At 44.0% G+C, this 14522-nt stretch overlaps 1 protein-coding gene across 7 annotated transcripts in view; it reads right to left on the bottom strand.

Moving 5' to 3' along the window:
* Nucleotides 1-11978, bottom strand: part of LOC310996950 (transcription factor COE1) — a gene marked incomplete at its 5' end in the record, with an annotated part of 88735 nt that extends 76757 nt beyond the window's left edge. For all 7 annotated transcript variants that reach the window (XM_083986496.1, XM_083986493.1, XM_083986494.1 and 4 more), the window contains 5 exons: nt 1178-1251; nt 8766-8821; nt 10090-10153; nt 10975-11131; nt 11848-11978. In XM_083986496.1, coding sequence (XP_083842622.1) covers nt 1178-1251; nt 8766-8821; nt 10090-10153; nt 10975-11131; nt 11848-11978 — 482 coding nt within the window. The remainder of the gene's footprint in view (nt 1-1177; nt 1252-8765; nt 8822-10089; nt 10154-10974; nt 11132-11847) is intronic.
* Between the last annotated feature and the right edge of the window lie 2544 nt (nt 11979-14522).

Below are 14522 nucleotides of genomic sequence, written 5' to 3'. Positions count from 1 at the left end.
CATGTGAGAACACGAGGCAACAGCCGTAACTTTGACCTCGGCAGCTGCTGCAGACGAGCAAACTGTTTACACCGGTTGCAGAAGTGGTAGTTTGTGCACCGCTGCTGCGCCGCTGCTGCCGCCCCTGAGGGAGTGTTTGAATAATCCTGCAGGACAGGCGCAGGGTGGAGGCCTCTCTGCTCTACTACTACGGCTTCATGTATCCCGCACATGCAACGCACAACAGTTAAATCATGTCTGCAAGTCATTTGCCACATGATGAACAACAATAATTTACAGTAAAATCTGTTGCCAAATACAATTTATTTATAAATTCCTTGCAAATCACATCAGAATTTCAATGTGTTTTCTATAAACCTCTGCAGCTGAACCGCCTTGAGGAATATTCAGCGAGCTATAGAATAAAATATTAGTGTGCCTGATTTCATGGTTTAAATCCCTGCTTGTGCATACAGATGAACCCCAATTTATATTGTTACACTTAAAGTTGTTCGCTGACAAGGTCAGGGAATAAGAACAACTTAATTCATGTGCTAAATTTGAATTTTTATAAGTGGTGAGCACGAGCAAGTGTGCACATGCATACTCCTTTGTGAGTATGCTTGTGTATGTGTATGTGTGTGTGTGTATGTGTGTGTGTGAGTCCCTGCCTATATTTTATAGTCAGACTGTGGAGGAAGGCCCATTTGTTAGCCATGAAACAACAGGAGGGTTCAGATTGACTAATGAGTTTCTCTGTGTCCTAATTAACCAGGCGTCACAGACACACGCACGCACACACCAAGCATGCATTCGCACACACACACACATCGTCTATTGTATAGGATGGGTTGGTAAAATGCCTCTATAAATAGATCTCTTTCCTCCCCAACCTACTTCCGAAGAAATTCATCTTTAGATTATAATTAAAGCAACGACTCTGATAGCTAAAACTCATCTTCCTCAACAGATAAGGATCCGTGTGTATGCGAACGTGTGGGGGGGTTAATGAGGTTGACAAAATAAGAAATGTATTGAGCACAGAGAGGTGACTGGTGAGAACTTCCTGCACGTGAACAAAGTGTGTTGCAGCAGAAAAAGAAGAACAGAGGAACAGATGAGAGGAGGGAGGGAGGAAGGAGTGCGACGAGGAAGGGCGAAGACGAGCTGATGAAAGACATGTTGCAGTCGGCCTCACCTGCACATGATCTCGTGTGTCAGCAGCACTCTGCACATCTCTGGGTTCTTGTCTTGGCCTTCATACACAATTGCCTGCAAAGAGAGAGACACAGAGAAGAAAAGAAAACACATGGTGAGCTCAGAGTAAAGACAGAGCTGCGGTCCAGCAAATAGTCCTGTCCATCCCTGATGTGGTGTGTTGGATTTAACCATTCAAAATAAGCGTTTTAGTCGTTAGACTGGCTCAGAATTACAGTAGGATACAGTAGTAGTATATCTAATATTTGTGTCACTGACGGAGACTGAGGAACATGAGAAACAAAAACAAACATCATCTTGTTGTCATCCAAATTCAATCTACAAAGGAATTCAAGGATAAAACAGGTATTTTTTCATAGTATAAATGCGCCATAGCTGTTGTAAATTAATGAGCAATGCACAGCTTTATTTAAAAAGGCTAATTAATGTCAGAAAACACTAGCTAGTGTTACTTTAACAGGAATAAAAGGTGCAATCATTGGGAACCTTTTAAAGCTGATGATTAACTCACATTGGGTTCTCTGGTGAATATTTACAGAAGTAAGACGGTGCATGCATGTTTGACTAAAGTTCCTGTATTTATGATAACGTAGGAACAGGGCGCCCTGTGCAACAGTGATGTGCTCTTAATTGCTGCTGAACAACAGTGAAGCTCAGGGGGTGAGATAAATCAGCCATCGACAATGGCAGCTTGTTAATGGGATCAATTCATTGTTGGTTTGGTTTTGCCTTTTTGTGGAATTAGCTCTGGAAATGAATTGTAACTTCACCTCGTGTCATCATGTGACTGAACAGGGAGGAGATTGTTTACAATCTTGCGACTCTCAGCGTCTGCATCTGTGCATGGATGCGTGGATGCATGACAATGTATTTGCATGTTCTCAGTACGCTGCACCTCAATATCTACCAAACTGCAGAGAGAAGCTGGTGGTATTTTTTTTGCACTGAGGGGAGAAGACAATGACAGTGTCAAGCTATGAGGAATTAGTGTCTTTTTTTAATACTGGTGCTGTGGTGCAACTTTATTTTCCTCCATCATGCTGCGGCAGCTCCCACTTCACCTCAAAGAACTTGCAGTTCAGCAGTAACACCTCCGCATCACACACACACACACACACACACCCTCACACTTCGTTCACACACACTGTTTGAGAGTATCAACAAAATAACAAACCATATCTCATCTGCTCACTCACATATCTGCTGATCAGGTGAATGTCTGAAGTCAATTGTTTATTCAGGGAGCAGTGGTCACAGTCTATGCTCCTGAAAAAAGGCCTCACCTGCGTTAATTACACAACATTTCCGGTTCAGGGTAAGGAGGCTCGGGATAAAGCGAAAGCACAAGTCACACGCCACCTATCTATCCATCAATCAGCACACACACCCTGTCTGTCTTTGGTCTATTCCAGTCTGTTTGATGTGTCGCTCCACGCTGCAGCGAGCTCCACCGAGTGACAGGCTCACTTTTCTCAGGGAGCGGCGAACAAGTTTCACTTCTGTCCTGTGTAATAGTCCTCAGCTCAGGTTCAGACGGCCTGCTGTCGTCAGGGGAGCAGCACAGATTAAGGTAATTTGGCTGAGTGAAAGGTTCGCAACTCGAAACAACATGCAGCACTTGAGCTGATGAACAGAAAACCCGACTTATTCAAACGTGACCCAGATAATGTAAATGCACCTGTCATAACTACTAACTGTCTAACTCTGACCAGTAAAGGTCAGAAAGTGTCACACAAACACCTAAAAACTCAACTCAAAACTTCAAGAATCACGAGTGACTAATTTCATTTTTCTACTGAATCATTTCCTCTCTTTTCTTTTACACTTGCAGAATGTCAAACTGCAGGTGTAGACAATTGAGTTTCTGCAGAGGCCAACAAAGGTTTTCCACTTAGGCAGGTAGTTGACTGTTACAGCTGATCTAATGGCTTCAAGGCAAACACAATCAATAATCAGTAAACAGTGGGTATAAATCTAATCAAGCCACTTTTTGTTATTATTGAACAAAGGAATGGCAATAACTACAGCAAATATCAATAGTTCACTCAGTCTGAACAAAGAAGCAGCAACAACTGTATCAAAAATCTTATTCACACAATGTCAACTTATCACATTCAGATCAACACTGTTATGTTTCACTTTCCCGGGGGGTGGGGGGGGGGGGGGGGGGGGGGTTATGTCTGAAAACATGCAGTTTGTCTTATTAATGTGTCCTGTTGGACTCTGTTAGGTTATGCACCGCGAGTGACAGGTTACTGTGTCTTTAAGAATTACAGCAGTGATGTACGGAAGTGTCGTGAAATGCAAGGTGTGCGACAATTCAGTAAACGCAACACAAACGGAGCAACACGGTGTGGTTTTTGAGTCCTACACAAACACAATAAACACAGAGCGAGAGGCTGAGCGAGGCCTGATCCAGACCTCTGAGCTGACATAATAAGTTGAGGGGTTCAGTCCCGATCTCCTGGGACAGGGAGGAAGTCAGGTTTTCAGCAGTGTTAGTAACACATTTATCATGTTACATTTCTGATGGCAGTTATTCAACAACAAGACTCCAACAATTCGCCAAAGTCTCAGCTCCGTACGCCCCAGGCAGGCAGACGCTGCCAAGATAGCAACTGCAAAGCAGCCCACTCTGAGCTTCAAAACTGATCACAGATGCTACATCCACCTTTTTAAACTATTTTCTAAGGACTCAATAAAGCCTTTCATTGCACTGTATTGGTGGAAAGGTTGATCCCTACGAGCAGACCGATGATGAGTTTGTGTGAAGAGGCACATAGGATGCAAAAGGAGGGGCCTTTAAAATAATAAAACTAATAAAATTATGTATGAATCTTGCCTTTGTTTGAGTTTGGACTGCTCCACCAGGGACCCCAGGGCGAGCATGTTCTATAAGGGGCTCCAGTATGAACCTGAGCCCCTCATTTGTAGAAGCTACAGCCCCACATGGCCCTCAGAAAATAGCTGGGAGCTCTGCAGCATTAATGTTAAACAGTGACAGTCGCCCCATTACAGTATTATAATTTTCCATGCCTGCGCATATATTACAGATGAAAATGTATCAATACACGAACCAGGAGCCTGAGGGGGCTCCGGGTGGTCCAGGACTCTGGGGCTGTGCATGCTTGGTCAGTGTGGTGTAAGAGTGTGTGTGTGTGTGTGTGTGTGTGTGTGTGTGTGTGTGTGTGTGTGTGTGTGTGTGTGTGTGTGTGTGTGTGTGTGTGTGTGTGTGTGTGTGTGTGTAATGTCAAATAAAAATAATCTAAGTTCAAAGCAGAAAGTGCAACTGCAGGTGGAGCTAAGCTAACATTTCCAACAGAGCTACGTTTACCGCAGAGGCTGTACGAGGCGACAGCGGAGCAGAGGGTAAATTACAATTTCAGCCGCATGGGAAGCGAATTCGTGTAAAGAAACAAAATAAACAGGTATCCAGACTGAAAACAGTTTAACTGACTGCAGCCAAGGCAAAGAAGCTCCTGGTAACGCAACACCGAGGTTTATCCAACGGCCAAGTCATCTGAAACTGTTTCTCTAGAACCGCTTCCATCAACATCTCAGCTGTAATATTTTCCTTCGATTATGGTTTAACGAAAGCAAATCGGAGTGTGGGAACATTAGGAGGAGATAGAAGAGACGGAATTTGAAGTGGAAATGTGCTTTATAAGCCACAGTTGCCTTAGACCTGCTCACTGCGCCATGGGAAAAGAGTGGGCCAGGCAACTTCCTCTGAACTTGCTTCGTACTCTGGACAAACATGCATCAATGTCATCTCAACCCCTTCTTTTATTCTCTCTCCTTTGCACATTTGCTCTTTTGTTCTCTTTCTCTCTCTCTCACACACACACCTTGGACCAGGTGAGTGCATTTATCTTTACAAACAGAAGTAGGTCGGATGTAACGGTGCTTTCCTCCAAAATTCCACAGAGGAGGTCAATAAATCCTTGTGTAAATAATAAATTGAAAGTTTTCTTAAATTTATCACCTCTGCTATTGACTCAAACAGATTCAGACTGTGAAGGAGAATGGAGGACAGATGTTGGGAATAGCAAAAAGAGAAATATATGATCTGAATTCACACAGCGAAGCCTCTTAGCAGTGCTGGAAGTAAGTGAAAACATCCCTATTTGGGAATTCAGGTCCGATCACATCTGGTTTCTGGAAACAGAACTGGTGCTGCGAGAAGAATCAAAGTTCAGATGACCAACAAATTATTATTTTCCATTTGTTTCTGCCGTAAGGTAATATCCAGTTCTTTCCAAGCTGACCCTGAATCTGTTTGCACTTCAGAGCCTCATGATGCAGATATTGTGGATCACAAAAAGCCCGCTGACATGAAGTTTATAAAACCCTGAGGTCTCCTGTGTGGCAACCTGAGCCGCCGGGAGGACCACGCAGGAAAGAATTGACACAATTATCACAAAGTGCAAATAACATTTAATCCACCTTCTTTGTCAGGCTCCTGTGTCGGTGTGTTAACTTCCTCTCCCATCCCAGGCCTTCGTTTGTCTCGGCTTTCTTTTCTTTTCTTTTTTTTCTTCCCACATTGTCACTTCGTCTTCTCTGCTCCCCCTCTCTTTCATCAGCCTCTCTCCTCCCCTCTCTCCGCCTCGCCAAGCCTTTCATGCAGCATCTCCGCCGCTCTCTCCTCCACCTTTTGAAGTAGCGTGACATGCGCGGCGTGTAAACAAGGAGCCGTTAAGCAGGGGAACACACTTCCTCCTGCGTTAGTGTCAGGTCGACTAGCGAGCTAGTGATCCGACGGGGCCGCGGTGACAGCCAGGCGCTTTCTACTCTGGAACCGAGTCATGATCAACCGATGCCACGCTTTCTGCTTGTGAAGACGAGGAGGTGCTCTGCTCCTCCATTTAACACAATCTGTGCTGGCCCACCCAACACACACAAACACAAACACACAAACAGGAAAACAGACTAAAATGGTGCAGGTGCCATAAATATGAGATAAACAGAATCAATGAGCCAAATAACACCATGCAGCACAGCTACAGTTCTGCAAAACTCAACCTGATCTTAATACTTGACAACAACCAGTGCTTCAACAGGCCCTGCTGTGAGTTTTCACATTATACAATATATCCCAGTGTGTATATAATAACTGTGGGTCATATTAAAAGTCAATCACTTTCTGAGAAGCTGCTGCTTACTTAGCCTCTGCCTCCGTTCCATTGGTTCACTGGTCTTTGCAAAAAAAGAAAAAAAAAAGTGTAACATGTCTCTGGGGTTTACTATCTATATACTGAGATAAATTAATGTCTGCAGCACTTGCTATTAGTACCTGAACCCATCGTGGCCTATTAATTTGTTAGCATTCAAAAATGGAGTTTGCACCTTTGAATTAAGTGAGAGCAGCTACTCAGACATCCTGAAGCTGGAGACGATGAGTTTAGTTTTTTTTTGGTTGTTTCTCTTTTCCCCTCAACAAAACTAAGAAATGTGTATTTTCAGCGTTTTTCCAAATGTCAGTGTAATTTCGAATGACGTTTTCCTGCTACCCCTGTTGTGGTGTGATGTTTACACAATGACTGACATAATAGAAGTTGTCGAGTTGCATCCTTTTACTTGGATTTATATTAAAATGTCTGAGTAGTTTCAGTTTTGTGTGTTTCATGCTGATGTAACATTAGACACCCATGTAGCTTTTCTGTTTGCTAAGACAACAGTGAGTGGGAACAATGAGTTGCTGACCATCAGCGTGTGTGTGTGTGTGTGTGTGTGTGTGTGTGTGTGTGTGTGTGTGTGTGTGTGTGGTTTGAGAGACAGTGGCCATGACATCACTGACCATCTAAGCCAACCACACGGCTGTTTTTGGTTTGACCACCTGTTAGTGTTCCATTGCTCCACCACTGGGAATCTCACACTCACTCCCTCTCTCACACACACAACAAAGCATGCTTTATTGCTCCATGTGCAGTTTTGCCTAAGTGCCCGTGCACATGTACAGTACACAAGCTCTCACTCACATATAAACCCCCCATAGCCACACACACACAGCTCTACACACACACACACACACACACACACAGGCACATGCCCACAGGTGCAGCACACACCTGCACCATCAGCATCTCTGAGGAAAAATGACTTTTCCTTTTCAAACTTAAAAAATCTGTTTAAGTAGAAAAAAAACGAGTTTAATTAGTCAAACAACAGTGAGCATGAAAAATGAAAGTGGGAGTGTGTGTGTGTGTGTGTGTGTGTGTGTGTGTGTGTGTGTGTGTGTGTGTGTGTGTGTGTGTGTGTGTGTGTGTGTGTGTGTGTGTGTTTGAGGGGATCAAACTCGCCTTTTACTTGTCTTCCACTGGGAGCAAGGCCCAACTGTGTGTGTGTGCGTGTGACTGTGCGTGCATGTAACTGGCTGTCACCCCACCACGCTCAAGCTAAACAGTGTCATTAGGGAACAGTGTGGTCCCTTACGCCTGCCAGACACATACACACACATACACATACACACGCACACACACACGCAGTATGTGGTGCAGCATGGCAGCAGCAGCAGCAGTGTGAGCCTCAGAGTCACATTAGCGGGCGTTCAGTGTGTAGCGTGGCCAGGGCCGTTGCTAGGAATTCTGGACACCCTGAAAGAATACTAAAGTGGTCCCCTACCCTCTGACTTTTCTACTTTTTTTCTTAGACTACGTATGTATTATCATTTTTTATTTAGCCTACTTTGTTTTGATGCTAATGCAGCATTACTATGAGTATTAGTCAGGGTCATTATGCAGAATAATTCAGTCATACAAAGATTAGACAACTGTGGGCCCTACTGGGCGCTGGGCCCCTACAATTATCATCACCTTTCTCCCCTATACAACGGCCCTGAGCGTGGCTTCTGGCTCCCTTTACCTTACCACACACACACATACGCTGCTCACACCACACAAAAACTTCTCACTCTGTTTCCTGTGCAAAAAAAATAAAATAAAAAAGATTCTTCACCTTAACTATTTACCTGAGCAACACTGTCTTGTGTTGTTCAGTTTACCTCCTTGTGTCTTTCCCCTGCTGCTCTCTCTATTGCTCTGTCTTATAAAAGTACGTATAAACAAAAACACAAACATTATCATAAAAATTGGATCTGATCAGAAACGGCTCTCTACTTCGCAGACATAATCCCAGAGGTGCCGTTATATCTTTCCACTTCCTACTGTGAGCAGCAGAATTACGCTGCTGTTCCTCAACACCCGCTCGCTGCCTCCTCACTCTAATCACAGCCAGAGAAGTACAGGCAAAAAACGCCTGGAGCCATGCAATGTGTGTGTGTGTGTGTGTGTGTGTGTGTCCCCACCCACCCACACACACACACACACACACACACACACACACACACACACACTGGAAACACCCACCCACAGAATTACACACACGCATAAACACTCCCTTTTGTGTGTACATGCAGATGGAAGCGGGCGGCGGAGTACAGGAGGATCAGTGGAGCAGCTCATTGTCAGAAAGGTAACAAGAGAGGTGACAGTGTGTGTACGTGTGTGTGTAGTGTGTGTGTGTGTGTGTGTGTGTGTGTGTGTGTGTGTGTGTGTGTGTGTGTTTACCTGTTTAGTCATGGAGTCTATGAGTCGAACATAAAAGTCCTGCTCTGTTCTGATGCCTGTTGGGAAGCAGAAGAAGAGGGGAAAAAAAGAAATCATACATCTTACATAGATTTTGACAAGCAGAACATCAGACAAACCTCCATTTAAAAATATGTCAAATTAGGTAAACATAAAAAAAAGTGATCAGAGTGGGAAAAATGAATAAGCTTAATTATTCCTGCCTGACACAGCAGGACGCTGCTAGGAAATTTAGGGGTCACAATAAGGCGATGAGGAGAGAGGGGAGCAGGGAAAAGCACGATATTAAATCTATTTTGCAGTTTGTTTTAATGAGGAAAATCTTGTTAATAATTTCACTTGTTTCGGCCTGAAAAAAAAAAAGAGTCACGAGAATTTATCTGAGAGAGAGTATGCTAATCAGTCTTTGGTTGAGCAGCTCACGCACACACACAAACCTAACACACAGTAGTTTCACTGTAAGAGGCCACTAGCCAAAATTGTGGAGAAGTTGTTCACACACTGAATATAAATGCCGCTCGACTTCTTTTTACTGTAATATCCAGTTGGGTTTGTTTATATAGCCCAAAGGTTTTCACATTTTTGCACAACGATATCCTCTATCCTCTCTGAAAAACCGTGATTCAAGCACCCAGAAACCACCAGGGTCCCATTCATGCTTCATAATGATGTTAAACGTTGCTGCTGCAGCATCTGTCCCTTGCAGCCAATATCACTTGCAATGTCCATTCCCCACATGCAAAAGATATTTAAGTCAATAACCACAGTTGCCTCGCTGCAGCGGGCGCTTCGTGCCCACATGTCTGACTCCCAGAGGAGTCTGGGTGTTCCTGCCTGTCGTTGCTGCTTCCCTCTCAAGCTGCACTATGGGCCTGCACACGCCACAATCCACAGCTACAGTCAGTGTATAGACCGCCACAGCTCTAACTGTCACACAGCCCATGCACTTCAGGCTGGAGTAAACCGTTTTGCGGGACAGTGACAGTGATGAAGCCACAGAGCTGCTGCTAATGGCCTGCAACAGCTGCTCTGGAACAGCCACATTTATACCAACAAAAAAAAAGAAATCAGTCAAATTACACATGAGAGAAACATCACATAGCAGCATGTGTGACATGGACAAGTTGTGGCAGCCTGTTGGCCCTCTGCTGCACAATCCATCTAAATGTATCAAATCAGCTGCTTCCATGTGTGTGAGTGTGTGTCCTGATACTGCAGGTGCAAACAGCCTGTATCCATTTGATTTGGGTAAATGTGTTAGAATAAGTGTAGGAGTGTGTGTCTGTGTGTCAGACTCCTCACTCACCGTTACTGTAAAGAAGCTGCAGCCGGTAATGAATCCCGTTATTGGTCTTCTCTCCGCTTGTCTCCTTTACACACACACACAAAACAAACACTGAGCTGATTATTGAAATATTAGGATTTTTTATTTTTTTTATATATATTTTTTAAAGCACCTCTCTGCACATCCAGGCCTGTGGGTTACTCAGAATACACCCAGGAACTAATTGAATTCTTCACACCGGTCATTCATTAAATAAACATGAGATTTATGTTCACAGCGGACATATTAAAGCGGGCCAGCCCCTGTAATTTCTCCGTGTGTGTGTAATCACGGTTGTTATTGTGGCTTTTTAATTCCTCTGTAATTACTTGCTTGTGTTTGCAGGGCAAATAAATCCCACACTAAAATTCACCCGTTGCATTTCATCTCATTTAAACGGTGTCATAATTGATGAGCAGAGCGCGCGGGCCGCCGCTCTTTCTGCAGAACAAGTGGTTGTGTTTGAATTGAGCCGTAAATTAAAACTATTTACACGTGGAAAGAGCTTTTTTAATTTGTCAAATGGACAAATGAATCGAAGGAGGTTTCAGAGTTAGAGGACGTGTTGTATTGTCTTTTATCTAATAATAACTAATATAATAATAATAATAATAATAAATAGGTTAATAATATTAATAATAGGTTAATAATAATACAAATATAACAAATAATAATAATGACGATAATAATAATAGATTATGATAAATGTCAAGTTTTCTTATCCTACATTTAAATGTTTAAAATATTAAATATTAATGTCACACACCACAGTGGAATATTATTCAGGCCTTTACAGAAATCTAAAATTAATCTTCCTGAATATTAAATGAACAAATAAATCAGAGCACCGGGAGTTTGTGAACAGACCTTCTCCTTCTCGATGAAGTCCACGAAGTTGGTCCTCTCGATCTCCACGGGCTGACCCTGCCGGTCGTACAGAGCCAGGACAAAGTGGAAGAAGTTGGACTTCCGCAGGTTGGAGGGCGGCTGCTTCTCAAAGTGAGCCCGGGCCAGACCCACTCCACTGCGGACACACAGGCGTGAAGGAGTCGGTATTAGGAAAAGTGGGGAAGGTATAGAGTTTTACCTTTGTGCAAAAACTAGAATTTATTTATTATTATTTAAAGCTGGTTATTAACGTATTTATGAACACATGGGTTTTCAACAAAGTTTTTTTCTTTTTTAAATTAAATACAAAAGACATATTTCTGACATTAGACGCAGATTTGTTTCTGCTGGGGTCATTATTCATGATCTCTGATAGGTCACATTTAGGCTGTGGGCTACTTCACTGACTGTGGGACAAGGAGAAATTTACTCCCCCTGAAAACAACTCTGGGATTGTTTATTAGAAAAGGCAGATGATGGACATGTTTTTCATTTTGTCATTTAAACCTGGAGCAAAAAACAAGAACCATTTCTTCTGGTTTCATGCTCATTAAACTCAGCCAACTAATGGACATCAGGCGACTTTTGAACCGTCAACTCTATGTGTGTTGTAAACTCTGGGCTCATCACTGCGAGGTAAATGTATTCTCTTTCCCAAAATGATCATCGCAGCGATCAAATCCACATCTCTTCCTCCGGACAGCAGCTTCTGTTTCTCCCCATCAGCGCAGCGCTGTGTCCTGCGCAGGCTGCTGCTGCTCTCCCTGGAGGAAATAGCTCCTTTTTCTCGTGTTGCTTTGGTAAACGAAAGGAGGCTGGTTTAGTGTCTCCTCCGGGAGAAGAAGCGCTCACCTTTGGGCGGCCGTGTTGGCGTCCAGCACGCCGCCCCCCTGCATCCATCCCCGGACAGCGTTCATGCCTCCCAGCGGCTCCTCCTTCAGGCTGCTGCCGCTTCTCTGGATGCTCTCCTGGATCCCAAACATGAACAAACCTCCGGAGTTCGGTTCTAGTGTGTCTATTGTTCCTCTCTGGTCTGCCCCCGCCTCGCTGTGCACTTGTTCTCCTGGTGTCTCACTCTGATTTCTTCAGTAACGTGGAGTGCGCTCTCCGCTGCTGCTTCGTGCGCTTCGCTGAAACTCTTAAATTCCCTTAATTCTCGTCCTCAGGAGAGAGTGGGCGCTAAAACACCAGAGTGGGGATCATGTCGGAATAGTAAGATCCAAAAACAAATAAAAATGTCAGCCACTTTAAAGCACTGGATTTAAATCGCCAAGAGGTGGTCTGGTCAGGAAGCGGACTGACCCAGCGTGGAAAGGTGCGAAAAAACACACTCCCGGCGCGCTTGGAGATCCACACTTGAAGCTGTCACAGAGAAAAAGAGAGATCAGCTCGCACCCAGATCAGATGTCATCATTGTCTGACACTTCTCTCTTCCTCTTTTCGCGCTTTTGCTTTCTCTTCTCGTCCCACGGCCCAGTGGTCCGGGACGTGCGTTCAGGTCCGGAGCAGCGCTGCTTCCTGCGGATGATCGAGTCCCGAGCTCTCGCCACATGCGCTCCCTCTCTCTCTCTGGAGGAAAACGCTTTGTGACTCTTCCCAAAGGATTCTCTCTCTCTCTCTCTCTCTCTCTCTCCCTCTCTCTCTCTCTGTGAACCAAACACGGGCTTCTCCCGCCCCGCGGGGAAGAGGGGAGAGGGAGCCAGTGATGGGAAGGGAAAGAGGGGAGGGGACCGGAGGAGAGGAGAGGAGAGGAGAGAGGAGGGGAGGGAGGGGACAGGACGAGAGGAGCGGGAGAGGAGACGCCCCCAAACAAAGACTGGAGTCTGCGGCCACGGAGCGCCAGTCCTCCGCTCTGTCCCCCTCTGTCCTCCGCTGTCCTGTCCCGGTCACCGTCCTGTCCACGTTGAAGGGAATTGGACCAAAATGATTTATGCACATGTGATAAATTTTTATGCGCTCAATAACAACCGGGGAAGTTTCTCTCTCTGCAGCCTGATGCTCATCCACCTGGACTCAGTAGAAAATGCTCTTCATTCCACTTCATTATTTCAAACTACTTTTCCTCCAGCTGCATCATGACAGTATTAAATAAAAGAAGGGGGGAATCTGAACTTTGAAGCTTTTAGACTCTTAATGCAGAAATATATTGTATTTGTATTCCTAATTTTTATTTTTTGATGAGATCTCTTGTGATTTCTATCACATTAACCAAATCAACTCTGTGCGCACAGTAGCTATACAGAGTTAGTAGGCCTATAGAGCTGACTGTGGAAAACAATAGTGTAGCCATATCACAGTCTCTTACAGGCCCATTAGACTATTTGATCCGCAGACACTCTGAGAAACCTCAGTCTGTACATTTACATGTGTGTTTTTATTTAGAGCGGCTGCTTGGCTTCAATTATAAAAGCCATATTTCACCGTCACAACACGTCCATGTTCCCCCCATTGTCTTCCATAGACTCTATTATTGCAGGCTGCAGCGCCGCAAGACGCACAAACTAAAGTGACAATAACAATAATTAGCTCAAAATAACAATGAACATAATTGAGGATAATTGCTACCAGATTTCGCTGCTTTGTCTCAGCCTCCAGCACCATCTGTTATTTCTAACTATTTATCACAGCGCCGAGAGGGGATCCAAAACAAAATACAAATATTAACAGATAATTCCGCGAACTCTTCCTTTTTTTTCTTTCATTCTTTCTTTTCTTTTCTTTTTTTTAAATAAAGCGACAACGTATTGATCCGTCGAGGTGCCAAAGGTCAACAACTTTTGTATTATTCAGCTGGCTGTGGGAATGAGTGGCAGGGCGAGCTGGCGCCGCTCCAGCCTTTTAATTCCCAGAGGTTATTGAAAAACGCTCTTGACCTTGATTATGGAGAATAAGAGTCTTTTATGCTCCAGTTTCCTGCTTATAGGAGAGGAGGAGGAGAGCAGAGGAGAGAGACAGTGGCGGATCGGCTCGCGCTATAGGATTTAAAGGAGTTCACCAAATGATCCACATGTGAGAGGAGAAAAAGCGTGTCAGTTCCTCTAAAAAGATATGGAAGAAAAGACTGACCACTGTTAAGACAAAATATATTCTGAAATACGTGGGTTATAATTAAATTTAAAGAAATGAAATAAGATATATATTTTTTTAAATTACACTGTAGAATTAAAAAAAAAATCCTATCAATAACTGTTATAGATAGATATTGTGCATTTTAATTTGGTTAAACTCAGCCTATGAGAAATGAGGATTATTATAAAATACAACACTGTGCAGTGACAAAATGCACTAAGGCCACCAACATCTTTTGAAATAAGAAGAAGGAGCTGAAAGATAATGAAGGAATCTAATACAGCAGAGAGAAGCACGAGCCAAACAGGAGCCCTTTGAAGAACAACGTGGCAGATTAAAGAGAAACATCAGCATCGTGTCCGAGACAAACCCACCACCACCACCACCACTCACTGTGGAGCGCAGCGGCTCCTGCAGCAACTCTCCTCCGTGTGTGTCTGTGTGTGTGCGCGCCTCTC

This window comes from Trachurus trachurus, assembly GCF_905171665.1.
Source record: "Trachurus trachurus genome assembly, chromosome: 14".
Classification (NCBI taxonomy): Eukaryota; Metazoa; Chordata; class Actinopteri; order Carangiformes; family Carangidae; genus Trachurus; species Trachurus trachurus.
The sequence above is the reverse complement of the archived record's forward strand: the minus strand, read 5'-3'. Positions and strand labels throughout refer to the sequence as shown.